This window comes from Hemicordylus capensis, chromosome 11 (genome assembly GCF_027244095.1).
Source record: "Hemicordylus capensis ecotype Gifberg chromosome 11, rHemCap1.1.pri, whole genome shotgun sequence".
Lineage (NCBI taxonomy): Eukaryota > Metazoa > Chordata > Lepidosauria > Squamata > Cordylidae > Hemicordylus > Hemicordylus capensis.
In genome coordinates, this window is record NC_069667.1 from 24,818,524 (window position 1) to 24,838,407 (window position 19,884).

General features: G+C 46.9%; 1 protein-coding gene across 1 annotated transcript in view; it reads left to right on the plus strand.

The window, feature by feature from the left end:
- Nucleotides 1-1,529: 1,529 nt before the first annotated feature.
- The window catches only part of KLHL4 (kelch like family member 4), a 41,754-nt gene continuing 23,399 nt past the window's right edge, over nucleotides 1,530-19,884 (plus strand). Inside the window, exon 1 of the mRNA XM_053274349.1 lies at nucleotides 1,530-2,281. Coding sequence (XP_053130324.1) covers nucleotides 1,860-2,281 — 422 coding nt within the window. The 5' untranslated portion in view covers nucleotides 1,530-1,859. The remainder of the gene's footprint in view (nucleotides 2,282-19,884) is intronic.

The following is a 19,884-nucleotide window of genomic DNA, read 5'->3' on the forward strand; positions in this document are numbered from 1 at the left end:
CGAATGGGAGAAACGGCTGGATGTTGCTTATGTGACCACCGGCCCTCTCCTGCGCCTGCCACAGCCTTGACACGGAGAGTTCTGGCTCCATTACGCCACACAGCACGTCAGCCATCCTTTCTTAGGCAGTGCATCTCATCTCCAATGGTTCCAGGCATTCCCTTTATTCCTCCATAGAGCGCACATTCACATGTTATGTTCAACACCCGTACGGAAAGGTGCACCCAGGTCATTTTGAAGTCTGGACCTCAAGGCCTTTGGAGGCCTGTAAATTAAGCATCATCATACTCCGCCAGGTGGCCACAACACCCAGGACAGACTAAAGAGCATTTGGGAGGCCCTCGGGGGCTCTTGAGGCCCTAGACTTTGACCCCAAAGTCCAGGGGTAAGATTGCCTCTGCCCATATGATGAGTGTACAGTATACACAGTACAGTACAGATCTGAACACAGGTACAGTAGTACACGTCCTTTCTGTCCTATGCATCTGCAGGGCCTGTATCCAGGTCCACTTTTAAAACAAACACAGGTACGGCCATTCACACCAACACGTGTACGAGTGTATAGGTATCTGTACACTCGTACAGCATAATGTCTGAATCAGGCTGGAGTGGTGGTGAATTGTATAACATGCTATTCCTAGAAATAGAGTGGGGAGAGGCAGAAAAGAGAGAGAAGGCAACATAGACCTTTAGCAAAACCATGCGAAGGAATTTAATTGCTCCCTCTTTTATTTACAGTAACAATCACACAATGCTGGAGGACACCCATTTCCAGTTATTTTGCATTTTATGATGACTCTTAAGGAGAAATTGAACTGCCAGAGAATTATGCAGCAGAGATTCAAGCATAAAAAGACGGTAAGACCCCATCTTTAAAAAATTGGCCATAAATCTCAAAGCCCGATCCTAATGGCACCAGGCTGAGGACTTTACCTGGAAGAAAACCTCACTTATTTGCTTCCAAGTAAGAAGGCTTACAGTTATAGCCAGGCAGCCTGGCCCTAGAGATATTTGCCCAGGGGTAACTCTCACTGGGACCTATGCCCAGGGTAGCATGCAACAGTGATTTATTTGTTTGTTTGTTTATTTGTTTATATCCCGCTCTTCTTCTGATGAGCTCAGATGGTTTTTTTAATCCTCACAACCACCCTGTGAGGTAGGTTAGGCTGAGATACATGACTGGCCTAGAGTCACCCAGTGAGTTTCATGGTTGAATGGGGATTCAAACCCGGGTCTTCCCGGTCCTAGTCCAACACTCTACCCACTATGCTATGCTGGCATATTTGTATTTGTAAAAGTTAGCAGCCCTAGTGTGAGATTGCAGCATTCTTCTTTTTTCTTTTTTTAAAGGCTAGGTTGGTTCTAGTCTGCCTCTGTGTGTGTGTGTGTGTGTGTGTGGCATGAAGTATGAACCGCTTTCCAGATGCAGCTGAAGTTGCACAGTGAGATCCCTCAGGATGATAGGAGGCTCGGCTGGCTTGTGTATGTGAGAGAGCAGTGCTCCCGTGCTGCCTGTGTGTGAGTCAGAAGAGCAGTTCCGCCACCGTGTAATAGCAGATGCTTGCCTGCGCTAAGCTGATTTACTTGTTTAAGATCTGACCTCATCAGTCTGTCAGAATGGATTCCCACCTCTACAGTTAGGGAGAGCTTAGCAGAAGTGTCCGTGATCTACGGGAAAGAGAGAGAAATAGAAAGCAAAGGAGGAGAAGGGCACACATGCCTTTTCTGGATTAAGACACAGGAGATAAACAGACTCCATTTCCTTTTCAGAACAGGAATCTCTCTCTCTCTCTCTCTCTCTCTCTCTCTCTCTCTCTCTCTCTCTCTCTCTCTCTCTGTTTTTCTTCCAACCTGCAAAGATGTCAGTGTCTGGAAAGAAGGAATTTGATGTGAAACAGATCTTGAGGCTCCGCTGGAGATGGTTCAGTCACCCTTCACAGACTTCCACTGGCACCGGAGGTTGTCTACAGCAGGAAGGATATGAGCATAGAGGGACGCCAGTTCAGAACAGGCTCAAGAACCACTCGCGGGACAGAAATGGGCTGAAGAAAACCAACAGTCCCATCCGCCACAACATCTTGGCGCCGGTGCCCGGCCCGACCCCGGTGCCCCACCGACCGATTCAAACCTGGCAGGAGCAAAACCTCATCGAACACCTGCAGGCAACGGACCAGCTGTCAAAAGCGGCCACGGGGGAGAACTGTGGCACACAAGACCCCAACAGAAACACACCGGACCTGCAGATGATCACAGAAGAGCACGACGACGAGACCGCGGAGAGGTAGGTGCTTTAGGTGACCGTGCGAAGGGGAAGGAAACAGCTGCCATCCTCCTGGGTGCTTCTTAAAATGGCATTTTATTATTCATGGCGTGTGTGTGTGTGTGTGGCGCATGGGAAAACTAGAAGAGTCCAGGTTCCTGTCCTGAGAGGCTTACCGATTCAGCACAGGGAAGATAACAGAGGAAGAGGAGGGAGATGAAGGCAGGGGCAGAACATGCCATTGTTTCCGTTACATATGCTTAGGTTACTTTGGCTATAGTAGGATATCGAGATTAAGGGGATGCTCTAAAGGCTTTACTGAAAAGATGGGTAAACTGCTCTTTCTTTAAAACCCAAACCCCGAACAAAAAACCTTCTCATTCTTGCTGTCATCTTGGAGCGACAGACATCCCAGGTGAATGAGCAACCCAGATCCAAGGAAGCAGGAAGAAGAGCTGGGGCTTTTAACCAAAGTAAATGTACCCCTTTCTGCTAAAATTGACACAAATCATTACTAGACAATCCGGAGACATTTTGTGCCCAGAGACAACCCCCTAGGTCTTTCACCTGCTTTTTCTTCGCTTTGCCTTTTCCGTAGGTCTGCAAAAGCTTGTTCATTTGCCCTTGATCCGATTCAGAAAATTGTCCCCTTTCTGTGACTTTAACAATAAGTTCAGCTTTGATAAACAGAAAATGCTGGATGGAAACAGACAATGTTTTTCAGTCTTTTGCCATTCTTGTTTATCGCCTCCTAGATAAATATTATTAACCTTGAACCATGTGGAGATGCAGCAACCAGCTTCTCAAAGGTTTTCAGAGTGCATTAATTTCGCAGGCCGTTAAATGAGAAGCGTAGGTTGCAATCCTGTGCACACATACTTGAGAGTAAATCCGATTGAACATAAAGGAGCTTGCTTCCAAGTAGATACACCTTGTTCCTCTCTGTAAGCACATGTACAGCCCCATCTTATGTCTGTTTATTTAGAAATAAGTCCACCTGACTTACTCCCAGGTCAGCGTGCATAGAACTGCAGACTTACTTGGAAGTAAATGCCACTGAAACAAATGGAGTAACATCCAAGTTCAGAGGGCAGGTGCTTTCTTGGGAGTCGAGTAAGAAAAGATCAATAAGATCCTAACACAAAAAGCACAGAGATGAATTCATTTGGAATTCTGATTCCAGAAGAAATGTTTTAAACAAATCCTTTAACTTGCACTTTCATATGTGTATGGATTTTCCAAAAAGACAAAAAGTTTATTTTTCTGGAAGACATAACACTACTTATAATGCAAGTAACTTTATCCAGAATTAGAAAATCCAGCTCTTTAGAAGGAGGAGAGAAAGAAAACACAGCTGTTTTTCTCTTATTTCCCCAGGATGCAGATGTGTTTTCCACCATACAAATTGCAATGCAAAATGTAGTTCAGTCCCAGGCAATTTCTGGCGGCAAAAACCAGATTAGACAACCAGCAGTTATATTACTTCTCATTCCTCAGCGTTGTGATATATGGCAGCTTTGATTCTTTTAAAGTCTATACCTGGGTGTAGGGGCTCGCTCACTGTTCAACAGCATCAGTGTTCTTTTGTGTGGCTTCAATGGGATGAGACCAATGTGATTACATCTCCCTTGCAAAGCCAAATCCTATATACGTTTACTGAGAAGTCAGTCCCACCGAGGCCCACGAGGCTCCCTCCCACCTAAGACTGCAAGCGTCATGTGAAAGTTGATTTGAACAACGGATGTGATGACAGAATCCTTTCCGTGAATTTGTCAACAAATTGGGGGAGGTGCTGTACAACAGCTCAATGGTAATGCGCATGTTTTGCACGCAGAAGGTCTTAGGTTCAGCCCCTGGAATCTCCAGAGGGAACTGGGAAAGACCCTTATTTTTGAAACCCTGGAGAGTTGCTGCCAGTGCCAGAACATAGAGAGCTGTCTTTTTGATGACCATTTAATGACGAACTGATCCGTAGCAGCATTCTCAAGGGTCGTATTGCACGGGACAGTGGAAGGTTCTGTTTGGTTCATCCCAACGACAAAGATTCTGCAGTACTGACTAGTTTTGACACACCCACCTGACACACCCTGACACACCCACCTGACACATCCACACACTCCTGACTTTCCAAAGCCAATTTGCTAGTTTCCGACGAGGCAAGGCTCTTTGCTGTTGGGGTGCCTGACAAAAGTGCTGATACCCCTCTGGAATTAGTCTGTTGTTTTGCAGGTTTCATTCTTAATTGCTAGCAAATGAGGGGAAATTCGCCCTGAAAAGTTTCCAACCTTGAAGATTTTACCTGCAGGAAAAGCTTTCTTCATAAGAAAGGAATATAGCTGAAGATGAGCCAGTCACAGGTCCCTCTACTCACTGTCTCTTGGAGCTGGATCTGATGAGTGAGAGAGAGAGAGAGAGAGAGAGAGAGAGAGAGAGAGAGAGAGAGAGAGAGAGAGAGAGAGAGAGAGAGAAGTATCTCATTCAACAAGTTGAAAGTTGTATTTTGAAACTGGCAAGAGATGCATTGTAACCTGGTGTTAACTGTAAATGAAGTTGTTGTTTTTATGAACTTTTATGGAGTTGTACTGTATGCTCCACCAGCACAATCCTATAGTTACTCTACAATACTACTCAGGAGTTAATTTCAACAGGACTTCCACTGAGTAATGTAGCTAGTTAGCGCTTTTTGGTTTGCGTTTAAAAGGCATTGGGCACTTAAACATTTTGTTACTTTACAATATGTAAGTCCTGCTTTTCCAGAAGTGAAGGGACTAATACCACAATACATAAATAAATAAGTCTTGTGCCAAAACAGAGTCTCTCCATCAATAAGACCAGGACTCACATCATAAAATGCAGCAAGTTAAAAGAGAAGCAACAAATCAGCCAATACAAAAAGTATCCTTTAAAAAAAAACATGCTTTAGCTTGTCACTGAAATGCATATAGGGGAAGAGCTTGCCTGGTCTTAACAAGGAAGACGTTCCTCAGAACCACCACTGAAAAGGCCCTACTCCCAGTGGATGCCCATGGAATATCTGATAAACTGGGCACACAATGTTGGAAACGGCAGTATTATATACAGGGAGGTACATAGGAGTGAAGCCTCCTAATGGCGCAGCAGGGAAGTAACTTGCCTAGCGAGCAAGAGGTTGCTGGTTCAAATCTCCGCTGGTATGATTCCCAGACTATGGGAAACACCTATATTGGGCAGCAGCGATATAGGAAGGTGCTTCCTATATAGGAGCGATATAGGAAGGTGCTTCCCAGGGAGATGCCTCTCCAGGGAGGGCTGGGAGATACCCTTGCCTGAAACTGTGGGGAGCTGCTGCTAGTTAGCATAGCCGGTACTGAGCTAGGTGGACCAAGGGTTGGGCTCAGTATTCTAGCTCAACAGCAACTCTCCCAGATTTCAGGTTGGAGTCTCTCCAAGCCCTATCTGGAGATGCTGCCAGGTAACGTACCCGGGATCATCTGCATGCAAAGCAGATGCTCTACAACTGAGCGACAGCCGAATCCCTAGGTAGCAGGGGCGGAGCCACTACTGGGCGAATGGGTTCAAAGAACCCTGGCCGCCGCCTCTCAGGGGCTGCGCCTCGTGGCCCTGACACCCCCCCCTGCATCTGACGTCATGGGGGGTGCTGGTTTAGCTCCTGAGTGGGGCTGCGTTGCCCTGTTCAGGAGTTAAATGGCCGGCACTGTGTTTGCAGGGAACAGCCACTCCTGGCCGAGCCACGAACGCAGCGCCAGCCCCAATCTAGTTCCCGAACGGGGCTGCGTGGCCCCATTCAGGAGTTGGATGGCCAACGCTGAGTTTGTAGAGTGGCCAGAAGTGGCTCTCCCCTGCCATTAAGGCGAATGCAGTGCTGACCTGGCTCTAACTTCCGAACAGTGTCGCGTGGCCCCATTCGGGATCCAGACCACGCCCCCGTGTCTGATGTCTGACACGGGGGCATGGCTAGCCCCTGCATCCGATGTCAGACACGGGGGGCAGGGTGAGAGGGGCCACGGTGGAGGCTGGGCACGGGCTGCTCGTGGTCTGGTTCCGCCACAGCTAGGTAATGTAGTCTCCACCCTGCTGCACATTTACTGGTAGTGATGTCAGAGCTGCTTTCCTCAGATGAAGCTGGGATGGAGGAATACGACCGGGTAGGAACGACCCCTGCCATTAGCCCCGCCCATGCAGTTCCTGTGTGTAGATTCCACCTCCAGGAAGTGGCTCTGTGAATGGCACCTGGTGTCTCTAGTTTCAGGATAGAGCCCGAGCCCCTCCAGTTTTATGTATTTATTTATTAAAATTGCATTACCTTTCCTTTCTCTGCCTTTAACAAGGTACCCAAGGAGATGTGCCGGATGACATAATCTGAATATTCCATTAGAAATTCAGAATGATCACCTAGAAACAAAACAAAAGCCCCCCACCCACTGGCAAGTCCCTACACCTTACAGACTCTCGTAAGGCCACTGGAATGCTGCCACCAGCAGAGCCGCACATTTAAATTTCAAGTCACATCTGCAATTTCTATGCAGATGACATTGAACTGGACCACTGAGAAGCCGTGTAAGCTTATTTCAAGCTCACACAATGACTTCCAATCAACGTCGCCCAAATAAGGTCGGGGTTGATGATACAGAAAATCATTAAACCTGCCTCTGAGTCTGCAGGCTTTGGATGCGAGATTGACAAGGGGACACATAGCTTTCAGGAACTAAGGTCATCGAAATAGGAGAGGGCAAGGAAGAAGAGCTATTCCTCACCCCTGCTATCAGTCCTGTAAGTTTTTTTTTGGAAACGCTAACTATAAATATGATGGAAAATGATGATAAGTAAAATTAGAACAAATCCTTAAATTTTTTTTTTTGGCAGGGGAAATAATAAAGTAACAGAGCGCGGTGTGGGGGGGAGTGGCTATCAGGCTATCTTGTCCACCCTGCTTGAGACAGGAAATCCAGTGCTAGAGATCCCCCCAAGATGGCTGTCCCACCTCCAGGGAGGGAGAACCCCGGTTCCCCTCTAGGTAAATGGATCCTTTCCCACACAGCCCCTACCATTAAGAAGTTAAGAGCCCGAGGTGGCACAGTGGTAAAACTGCCGCCCTGTAACCAGAAGGTTACAAGTTCGATCCTGACCAGGGGCTCAAGGTTGACTCAGCCTTCCATCCTTCCGAGGTCAGTAAAATGAGTACCCAGAATGTTGGGGGCAATATGCTAAATCATTGTAAACCGCTTAGAGAGCTTCCAGCTATAGAGCGGTATATAAATGTAAGTGCTATTGCTATTGCTATTGCTATTCTCCTGTTGAGTTGTCCAAACCTCTTTGGGAAAACGAGGCCTCTAATTATTAAATTATGTCCCTGTTATAGTTTTGGGCCATTGCAGAAAGGATTGCTTTCTGTTTTCAGCCAGAAGACAAGGAATAAGGGAGGAGATGGGACCGAGCGGAGGGGCGGGGGGAGGTTTGTTTTTGTGTCAGACAGAGAAAGACTCCGATCGAGGCATAGGCCAGGTCACAGCAGCTTAAAGACAATTTAATCAAAGCACTCCAGCAAGGCATCCCATGTGCCATCAAATCTGCAGAGGACATCCATTCATATATAATATATGTCACTTGCTCTCAAGATGCATCCACATGGATGTTGACACAGGCTGCCAGATTCAACAGCAAAATAATGCACACCATTGGGACGTATGGTATAGAGCAGGGTTTCTTAACCTTGGGCCCCCAGATGTTGTTGGACTACAACTCCCAGAATCCCCAGCCACAAAGGCCATGTCTGGGGATTCTGGGATTTGTAGTTCAACAACATCTGGGGGCCCAAAGTTATGAAATCCTGATAAAGAGGGAGGACAATTTAAAGACCAAAGGGGAGGAAAGGCTCAAATGCAAGATCAGGCAATTCCTGTCCTCAGATGCTAGTAAGGATTTGTAGATGCCTCTTTATCCCACTTACCTTATTGTGAGGTAGGTTAGTCTGAGACACAGTGATTGTACAAGGTCACCACCAGGTGAACTTCTCATAAGAACATAGGAAGCTGCCCTTTACCGAGTCAGACCCTTGGTCCATCTAGCTCAGTATTGCCTACCCAGACGGGCAGCGGCATCTCCAAGGTTGCAGGCAGGAGTCTCTCTCAGCCCTATCTGGAGATGCCAAGGAGGGATCTTGGAACCTTCTGCATGCAAGCAAGTGCCTTCCCAGAGCAGCCCCATCCTGAGGGGAATTTCTTACAGTGCTCACATGTAGTCTCCCATTCAAATGCAAACCAGGGAGGACCTTTCCTAGCAAAGGGGACAATACATGCTTGCTACCATAAGATGGCTGACTGATGATTTGAACCTGGGTCTTCCCACTCCTAGTGTTACTTTAACACACACAATACTGCACAATTTTGGCCCTCCAGTGGTTGTTGGACTACAACTTCAACAGCTGGACTACAACTCCAGAGACACAATAGGCGCCTATTGGCCACTGTGGCTAGGGTAATGGAACCTCTAACCATCACCCCACATTGGCTGTCCACAAATACATCATACGGCAGGCACAAAGTCAACAATGTGTACGCCTGGATGGGGCAGCCGGTGTGAAGTGATGCTTGGCATAAGATGTCACAAGGCCTTCCTTATTTTTATATGTTAAATGTTGGAGGGTGTCGTAGATTAGATTCAGGTGCTGCCACTCACAGCAGCGATATCTTTCTCTCTTGCTTAAATGAGAGTATGCCGGCATTAGAAACGATGCTCCCTTTATTTCCTTTAGCAGCATTCCTCTCTTTATCTTGGGAAATGGAATGGTACGTTTTATTTTCCCCCATTATGGCTAGTAAATCTTTTAAAACAGTCATTGATTACCTCTGGTGAAAAACGACCTCTCAGAAAGTGTCTCTTGACAGCGTGCAGAAAGACACGGCCGCCCAAATGGAGCAAGCACTCGAAAGGCCGTCCTTCTGATTGCTTGTTTTTGCACAGAGGTGGGCTGTCCGGCTGGCATCAACAAGAAACGGCATCACAGAGTGTGCATTTTTAGAGGGGTATAAAAATGATTGCCCAGTTTATAGAAATGCAGTCTAAAAGCATTTTGGAGTTAATGGACAATTAAAGGTTATTTTATGGCTGAATCATTGACTTCCCGGCTATTTATGAGGAGAGCAGCGCAGGGCCATTAGGGAAGTGCGTTGCATGTTTTAGAAAGCTAGCCATCCCCTGTGCCATTAGGCCAGACACAGCGAGTGGGCATGTGTTGCCTTTTGAGGCTTGGTTCCCACCCCACAAGGTTAATGTTTGCCCCCTGTGATGCCTCCCTTAGAGGTACCACTTGGGAAGGCATGTGCTGCCTTTTTCTTGAATGCAAACAACTTGGAGCGAGGCAGAGAAAGGATACGCTCCTGGCCCAAACGGCGCCTGAACAAAGTGCCGACTGGAAGCGGCAGAATGGGTGGATTTGGGGGGAAAGCCCTGTCTGCAGAACCTCCTGGAGAAAAGCAGAGTGCAAATGTTTTTCAACTTTTTGGTGACCTTCATAACAAGGCTGAGGGATTTGCTCTGCATCCTCTAGTGAGCTTTGTGGCTAACCCTACACATTCCTCTGTAAACCTGACAGAGCACCACAGTACTGTAGCCCAGGATATTTCAGATTTTCCACCCAGTCTCAAGAGTCCCTCTGTCTCCTGTTTTTCTTACACCAAAAACCAATCGCTCCGAGTGTGGACTCCAGGCACCTTGTATTAGCATTGGAGTGCTCCGCCTCCGGGTCTGAAGCCCCCTTGGGTTGCCAACACCTATTAATCCTAACCCAACTAGAAGCCTCACAGCATCTTTCAGGATTGGTCCAGCATGCTGCTTGCAAGCTGACGCATGGACCGATCAAAAGCACAGAAGCCCAAGTGAGGTAAAAACTATTCTGAGCTCTTCCATAAGGTTAGAAGCAGCTTTTCCCCCAGTACATTTTCAGATCAGCTTTGCCATTTGATTCCTGGTTTTTTCTGACATGGAAACTACATTGTGGCTTGTCTTCCTGTCCGGATTTAACTAGAGCTTCTCTTTAATTAAGCTTCTCTGAGGCGAGCTGGTCTTGTGGTAGTAAGCATGACTTGTCCCCTTAGCTAAGCAGGGTCTAACCTGGTTGCATTTGAATGGGAGACTTGATGTGTGAGCACTGCTAGATATTCCCCCTCAGGGGATGAAGCCGCTCTGGGCAGAGCAGAAGGTTCCACGTTCCCTCCCTGGCTTCTCCAAGTTAGGGCTGTGAGAGATTCCTGCCTACAACCTTGGAAAAGCCGCTGCCAGTCTGTGAAGACAATACTGAGCTAGATGGACCAAGGGTCTGACTCAGTATATGGCAGCTTCCTATGTTCCTATGTTCCTATGAGGCTCAGTCCTTGAAGCCTTTTACAGCTCCAGTGTCTGAAAAGGGGAAAGCACTTTTGACCAAGTGGAGAGCAGAAGTCCCTCTAATTTCCCCCCTCTATGTGTGGAATGAGTTTTGCTCTGGGTGGCAGTATCAAGGCAGGCATCAAGGCATCAACATGGGGCCAACCTGATTCAACCAAAATTAACTGAGCGGACATTAAAACAAACTTGTGAGTGCGCACATGTTTGCACGCCTTCGAGGGAACGCTGGTGGAGAGTACTGAACATATAAAGTTGGCCTCTACTGTATCAGACCATATGTACTTCTAGTTCAGAGCTGGCCACACTGAGAGGCCCCTCTATTTAAAAATAATAATCTGTGACTTGTTTTGATTTTGTGTTATTTATTTGTATCACCATTATTTTGCTTATTTTTCTATTCCATTTCCACCCAAACTTTCTTCAGGGACCTCAGGGTGGCACACATGGCTCTCCGCTCAGTTATCCTCACAATAACCCTGCAAGGTGGGCTAGACAGATAGCGTGACTGCCCAAGGGAAGCATGCACTTGGGTTGCATGGGGATTTGAACCCCGGCCTCCGCAGTCAAAGCTCAGCACTCTGTCTGCTAAACTCCACTGACTCCATTGAGCTGCTTGGTGTTTTCTCCCCTGTCAGTGAGGGGCTGGTTTTTATACCTGCCTGGCTGAGGATTCACTCCACAATGTGGAACTCTCTCTCCATATCATCATAAGAACAGCCTTGCTGGATCAGGCCCAAGGAGGCCTATCCAGTCCAACATCCTGTTCCACACAGTGGTCCCACAGATGCCTCTGAGATGCCCCCAGGCAAGAAGTGAGGGCATGCCCTCTCTCCTGCTGCTGATACTGCCCTGCAAATGGTATTCAGAGGCATCTGCACCTCTGAGGCCGGAGGTGACTTCGGGCCACATCCTTTCTGAACATCTGTTTGTTGGTTTCCGGGTTGCAGGGAGCGGCCAAAGGTAATCTGGCCAGCATTCCCTCTAACAGGGAATCCCAGACGTTGCTGACTACCACTCCCAGCACCCCCAGCTGCGAAGGTCTTTGGCTGGGAACTATGGGAGTTGTAGTCAACAACATTTGGGATTCCTTGTTAGAAGAGACACTGATTCTGGCACCTGAAGTGGAGAGCCTTGTCCCATGCCCCTGGGGGCGGCGGGGGGGGGAACAGCCCACTTTCAAGACCGACCCTTGCAAGCTTGGAAGGTGGCACAGCTAGCAAGGAGGAGGGAAGGTTGCCTGCAGCCTCCTCTCCTCTTGCTTCTTGCAAGCCTTGCCAGGCTTGCCAGGAGAGGAGACCAACCTGCAAGGGTCAGATTAGTCCCCGGGCACCACTGCTCATAGTGGCAGGGGGCATCTTCTTGCCGGGCTGGTGACCCAGGACTCTGCTTCCTGAGGCGGCCGCCTGGCCTTGCCTCACGAAAGGGCCGCCCTCGAGCTCTGCTCTCAGAGCAAATGGTGCCCAAGGAAGAGGGCCCCTTCGGCACCCTCTCCGTTTGTCCAGCTTTTTGATACCTTGTTTGTTACTGCATTTATAGCCTCTTGCATAACTCTGATCAACTTCCATTATCTGTATTCAGTTTGCAGACTCGGACTGGAAAAAAAAATCTGTATTTTTCCGTGCCATTATATTCGGCATAAATAAAAAGCAAACATGTTTCTCCGAAATATATAGAGAGCTTTTTCCGTTTTAGGAATAATCGGCATGCCCAGTGCCCCCCACATCCAGCTGTGGCTGGTGTCCCACTTCCCGCCCCCCTTTTCTGGCTGTCAAGACTCTCCTCTAACCCACCCCCTCTCTTCTGAGACCAAGTATAACCCTCCTGCGTCATCCGGACAACAGTAGGAAGAGATCACTGGGACAGTACGCTGCTTCCCTGATGATGCCGTTTCTAGGGAAACCACTGATTCTAATTAAGGTGGACCTCTCTGACAGTTTATGCAAAACTGCACATCACGACATGGTGCTGCACATGCCCTGGGAATCCGTGAACCAAACCTTCGCTGGCTCTCAGGTGCTCAAGAACTGGTGTCCAGAGCAATCATTTTCCGTGACTTGCTGGAGAAATGTTTTGTTAAGGAGCCTCAGCTGGGCGTGCAGCAATCATGTGGGTGCTGAGAGGTATCAGTCGAGCGCAACACCTGATGTTTGCTAAGCCACAAACACAGAAAAACTCAGCCAAAGAAAGAAGCTGGATTCAAAACTTGGAACAGGTGCAAAGAAGCACAATACAAACAAGTACGGGAATGGTGATGAGCAGAGCTAAAAACATTTCAGAGGGAGTAACAGAGGACTAATTCAGTGCATGAAGCATTTGCTGTTTACACAGGACTGAAATATTACTACGAGGGATATTTATATACCATTCTTCAATCAAAATTCCCAAAGACGTTTACCTAGAAAAATAAATAATACATACATAAGATGGTCCCCTTTCCTCAAAGGGCTCACAATCTAAAAAGAAACATAAAGGTAGACATCAGCAACAGCCACTGGAGGGACGCTGTGCTGGGGCTGGATAGGGCCAGTTGCTCACCCCCTGCTGAATATAAAATACACTTTGAAAGGTGTCTCTTTGCTCAGTTAGCAGCGATGCCTGCCTGAAAAAGAGTGTGGTGGCATCTCAGCCCACTTTGGAAACAGCTCAGAGGCCAGCCAAGTAAAGAGTTAACCGATTCATCTACTGAGGACTAATTAATCTGTTTATCAATCTAAATAAAGATTGATCAACTCATTTAGCCAACTAAGATTAATCAACTAATGCTCAGGGGGGTGGCAGGCCAAAATGAAGCCACTTCAAGCACTTAAAGGAGAGTTGACCAAATTTGAGTAAAGCTATTTTTGGTTCTGGTGGGTTACTGTAATAGGTGGAGAAAAAAGAAAGAAAGAAAGAAAGAAGGAATATTAAAAGGTGCGTTTTCCTTCCCACAGTCATTGGTAGCTTTTATCTATGAGATTAAATAGATGGAGAGAGAGACATTTTCCTCCTTACCTCATATTATTAAAACTCAGGGTTGTCCAATGACCATGACTGACAGTAGATTGAGGACAGACAAAATAAAGGCTTTCTTGACACAATGCATAATTTAATTAAACAAACTCTTTAATTAAATTATGCATTGTGTCAAGAAAGCCTTTATTTTGTCTGTCTGTGACTGACGGCACAGTCACCGAGAGCTCTAAAGGGGATCAGACAAATACATGGAGGAGGAAAGGCCTATCAGTGGCTATTAACCAGGTTGGCTAAATCTGTCTTCAGAAAGTATAGGGGGAACCTCGGCTAAAAGCCAAGCTTCAAAGTGGGGTTAGACTGGATCCGCACAGATCCCGGCGCTGCACATGAGCAGACTAGCCCAAGCTGGGCTGCCTTAGCCAGGGTTAGGTTGCTTGTGAGAACAGCCTTATTATGCTGTACTTGCTTTTAAAGGTCTGGACACTTGTACATGTGCTTGTATGAACGACTGTAATGGGCCTGCTTTCATTTCAAAAGTCAACATGGGGACAGGCCCCTCAAATGCATGCAAGGGTAAGCCTTGCCTAAATTGGCTATTTACCTGACAAAGGAGCCCCCTAATGGCACAGCAGGGAAATGACTTGACTAGCAAGCCAGAGGTTGCCGGTTCGAATCCCCGCTGGTATGTTTCCTATGGGAAACACCTCTATCGGGCAGCAGCGATATCGGAAGATGCTGAAAAGCAATCATCTCCTACTGCACGGGAGATGGCCATGGCCAGCCCCTCCTATATTCTACCAAAGACAACCACAGGGCTCTGTGGGTGCCAGGAGTCGACACCAACCCGACGACACACTTTACTGAACAAACAGTGGGTTGCTGTAGCTGCATTCGACAGAACGCATGAATAGCTCCACCTGTGTACACTCGTATGTGTGCTGAGCACACACCACGTGTACGTTCAGGGTTTTAGAAAAGCATCTGAAAACCCAGCTTTTTGGTGAGGCTCTTTAGTGTTTTATCTGCTGCTATATCTGGTGGACGTCAAACTTTTTAACTTTCAACTTTTAAGTTTGGTTTTAACGGGATCTTTTAAAAGTTATTTTGCTGATTTTGCTATTGTTGAGTGTTCTATCACTTTTGTGAGCCGCTCCAAGCAGTATTGCACTGGAGGAGAACAACATTTAAAAATATGTAAATATTTGGCTTATCATGCTTTATTATGGGTATTATCTTTTTGTTGCAAGTTGGAAGACGGTGGTTCTTAGCTCTTAGAAATGCAGTCCCTAAAAATGCTAGAAATTCGAAGCCATGACAATAAACAAGGGCAGTAAAGTCAACGACAGGATGGTCACCCACCTCACAAATATCGCTATAAGCATCTTTCTAGGCTAAAAGGGGAACACATCACAAACGAGCTTCAAATTCACTTTGCGAATGCAAACCTGTTATTTATTCTAGTCCTCACCAGGCGATCTATTTGGCAAATCATTTTCCTGCAATCATTCATATCTGAATCAGGTATTAAAATGTATAAGCAATTGCTAAATAAATAAGATTAATTGTAAAGCAATTATCAAAGAGCAGCTGGGTGAACAATTACTGAATCCAGCATAATTAGACCAGCAGCACATGACCCCTACAAATAAATCAGGTCCATGGGCACAAGCTCCTCTCTTCAGGATCTGTGCGGTGGGTCCCCAGTTACAATAATTCTTCTGCTTTTCATAGCCTTTGGACTTGGACAACTAATCAAACCATAATTGGCTATTTACCTGACAAGCAGAAAGGATGATTAGAGCAGAGCAGTGCACACAGCTTTAATTTACTATCATGCATGTGAAGGCACTTCTCCTAGGATGTTTGGGTGCATAATGAGGAAATTATTTATAAGGGCACAATAGCTAAATAAGTTTCAAAAGCTTCATGGGAGCTGCCTTGCAGGGAGATATTGCAATGTTTAATCAGGGCTTCTCGCATACTCTACAGGCCAGAGAAAACAAGTGTGGGAGCCAGTTCCAGCCCCCCTGAATTCTTTTGAGTGCCACTCTCTTGCTTTGCCCTCTGCTTGTCAAGGATTGGCTCATCTTGGTTCAGAAGCTTCTGGCACTGGCTGGCATGCCAACATCCCTTACCCAGTCTTGGTGTGTGCTATTTCCCTTATGGCCATTTGACCGGCTATCATATCCTTCCACCTGCTCTTTCCCTGTCTCTACTCTTTCCCCTTCTGGATTATGAAACATTCACACACTTGCGCATAAGGGATTTTGTTTGCTGATACGGATACTGCCCAGCTCCTGTCGGCTACCCCTCAGGCATCATTTTAGAAGCTGCTCTGCAAAACTTTTGATTTTAAGCGCCCGCAGTCTGGTTCCATCTTGGTTCAAGTGGAGCCTGTCCCTTTTGTACAGGCTTGGTTTGTCCCAAAACATTCCCCAGTGGCTAAGAAGTCTAAGCCCCTCCTCCTGGCACAATCCATGCATTGAGACCCCTCAGCAATGCCTGTCTTGCTGGCTCTGTGAGTGGAACAGGTAGCATTTCTGAGAACTCTATCTTGGGGGTCCTGCACTTCAATATGCTATCTTGCAGCCTAAATTTGGCTTCCAAGACCCTCCCAACTACATTACCCAACATCATTGGTGCTGACGTGCACCACAACAGCTGACTCCTCCACAGCACTGCCTAACAGCCTATCTAGATGCCATGTGATATCCACAACCTTTGCACCAGGCAGGCAAGTCACCATGCGGTCTACACATGGGTCATAGCCCCACGGGCCACCTCCAGGCAGTTGCAGGGGAGTCACAGCAGGAGAGAGGGCATGCCCTCAACTCCTGCCTGGAGGCTTCCAGCGACATCTGGTGGGCCACTGTGTGAAACAGGATGTTGGACTAGATGGGCTTCCTTGGGCCCGATCCAGCAGGGCTGTTCTTATGTTCTTATAGCCCCATCTCTCTATGCCCCTAGTGATCGAATCACCCACTGTAAGGAAACCCCACCACCCCCCGGAGGAGTCTCCTCTGTGTGACAGGATATGGGCTTATCATGCAAGGAGGGGTCCCATCTAAGGAAGCATCTCCCCTTTCCTTGGAATAAGGTTCTTCTTCCCCGAGACATCCAAGGAGGATGTGTGAGATCCCTGGATTTAGATAGTCAGTAAAGCCGGAAACATTGTAAAGCAGCTTGTCCTGTCCCCTTTCAATGTAGGTCTCTCAGTACTTTTGCTTCATAAATACAAACAAGTTTGCTATTTTCCGAACCATATAAACATGCAACAAGAGAGCCAGTTGTGGCAAAATGACTCATTTTAGTCCCAGACTCATAAAAGCAACCAGTGATGATGAATGGAAGTGTTTTCTCAGACCTAACATCATACAAGACTTCATTAATGTTACATGAGTTTCCCATTATATTGGGGATGCATCAGTAACACCCACAGAGGCCATTTTCACAAGCGTCTGTCTGACATATTTTTCAGTGAAGCTTCTGGCCAAGGCTGATTACTTTTTCTTCTTCAAGAGAGAGGCACTATATCTTGTTTTATGTTTGCATTCTATTCCCACCAAATGACTATTGATTAGCTACCCCTTAATGTCTCTTAACAATCTTGCTGTAGTTTAAGTCAGGGCGGTTAGTGAGCAAGGGTGGTTTCCAGATAGCAAGCCTTACTGCAATGTTTTGTGTGCCGAATTCAAACCACGGTTGAAATCAGTTGTAAGGTTCGTTGCAAGGTGTTACAGGCAAATACAGCTCTCTCTTTTTTTTTTTGGTGCAACGCTCATGCACCAAAAAAAAAAGAGCTGTAATAGGGCTGTAATGTATGTATGGCTGTAATGTATGTAGGGCTGTAATGCAGCAATAAAACCCCAAAGAAGGCATCGGAAATGTGAACGGCATCGTGCTTAGAGCGCAGGGACAGCAGACACAGGCAGTATGGAAGCACACTTAAGGGATACATTGTGACACTGTGGTAGCGTGCAATCTGGAAAGAGCCGAGGAGTTGCCTTATTGGCACAAACTAAAGCTCACCTCTAGCCCATCCCACCGTGGCCACCAGCCAAACGTCTTCAGAAAGCTCTAAAGAAGGATACGAACCTGGTGGTCATTTCTGTTGCTAGCCACGGTTAAAAGGTACTACTACATGCTGAATGAATATTTATGGGCAAAGAAGGAATTCTTGTCCATGCTAGAGCACTGATATCCAGTCTTGTTTGTAGATACCCAATAACCAAGAATAGACCCAATTAAGGTCTGCCAGTTTCTGACTTTGGCTTTCCATTGACAATTCTGCTCTTTAGTTCCTTCTGTGGCTCAACAGAACCCTCTGGTTGGAGGACCTTGATTTGGCCACTGATTCTTCAAGGACTCCAGGGAACTGATGGCTGACAGGGCTTGACTGAGGAAGCACACCCCATTTATGGCCAGACCTGTTGGGTCTCACTGATCCCTGGCACAAACGGAGAGCATGTCCTTGGGCATCGTTAACCAGGGTTGCACATTATAGGAGGAGATCATAGAAACATAGGAAGCTGCCATATACTGAGTCAGACCATTGGTCCATCTAGCTCAGTATTGTCTTCACAGACTGGCAGCGGCTTCTCCAAGGCTGCAGGCAGGACTCAGTCTCTCTGCCCTATCTTGGAGATACTGCCAGGGAGGGAACTTGAAAGCTTCTACATGCAAGCAAGCAGATGCTCTTCTCAGAATGGCCCCACCCCCTGAGGGGAATAGATTACAGTGCTCACACATCTCCCATTCAAACACAAACCAGGGCTGACCCTGCTTAGCCAAGGGGACAATTCATGCTTGCTACCCCAAGACCAGCTCTCCTCCCTAGCTGTGGAGAAGGCAAGGGGCTTTCCCAGATGATGGTTTATTCAATTGCTTTCGAAGCTGCTTAAGGATGTGGGATCTTTTGCAGATTCCAGATGCCTGCATTGAGTTCCAAAGAATCCTATCATGCAGTTTTCAGTGCTCCAGTCAGATGGGGAGCACCGCTCTTGTGTGATTTTTGCTGTGTCGGCTGCTAGCTAGCACTTATTTTCTTGTCTCTTTTTGTGACGGGGTCTCTTGGTGAGGATAGTGCCAGGAATAGGAGGAGCAGGTGAGGGTAACATCAGGGACCGGGGTTGAGAAATATGGCAGTGTTGAGCAACTTAGAAAAGGAGAGAAAACCTGGTGAACAGAGGGGAAGAGGCCATCCAGACATCAGAACAGCATGGCAAGAGACAGGGAAGCGAGGATGTGGAAATAACACAAAGGGGATCAACTGCTGATGAATTTGTCATAATTTCCGGGTAAGCCAGTTAATAACCATTCTGTAGAATTTTGTTACAAGGGAGAGTTCAGGGAGGGTGCTTGTAAAGAAGCAGGCTTCAGAAGAACCTTCATTTCTACTTAATTTCTGAAACAATCACACCAGCAGGATTAAAGAGGACACCCCCAGGACATTTTCTGTCCTCTGCACTAATTCCAGCTCCAGTACGTTGTTGTCTTCTGCCTGGAAAAGCAATGCTCGCAATTTGAAACGCTATTTTCCTAATAGTTCCAATTTTTGAGCTCAGTCTCCCATATTTATCTCCTAATGCAGCAGCCACATTGGCAGCTCAGTCTGAAATGTATGGGGCATTCCAAGGCATATAATGAGTTTCCCACAAATGCTCAGTTAGTAGCTGGCACCGAGGAGAACTCATTTTGACTGAAAATAGGAGAGAGAGAGAGTGGAAGCCAGAGTCATGCATTCTCAGTCAACTAAAACAAATTTTGTGCTATGTATGGATGATCATTTCTGCACAGAAACCGGACCAAGTTCTCGGTGAGCACGAATGGAGCGCAGCCGCAATAGTTTGATCACAAACATGATGGGGAAATGCCAGGGGACAGCCTCATTGGGCCAGTCTCCCTAGTTTCAGCCCTGCCTTATCTATTTTTTATTTATTTTATTTTACATTTTATGTCCCGCTCTTCCTCCAAGGAGCCCAGAGCGGTGTACTACAGACTTGAGTTTCTCTTTCACAACAACCCTGTGAAGTAGGCTAGGCTGAGAGAGAAGTGACTGGCCCAGAGTCACCCAGCAAGTCTCATGGCTGGATGGGGATTTGAACTCGGGTCTCCCCGCTCCTAGTCCAGCACTCTAACCACTACACCACGCTGGTTCTAGTAAAGGATTGTGGCAGTGACATTGACCAGGCTAGCCATAAGTGAGTTGGGTCTAGTCAATTTCACACTGGAAAAGGAATAAAACATTTGGTCTCGTCAATTTCACATCAAAAGGAACGTTTAAAAGGTGT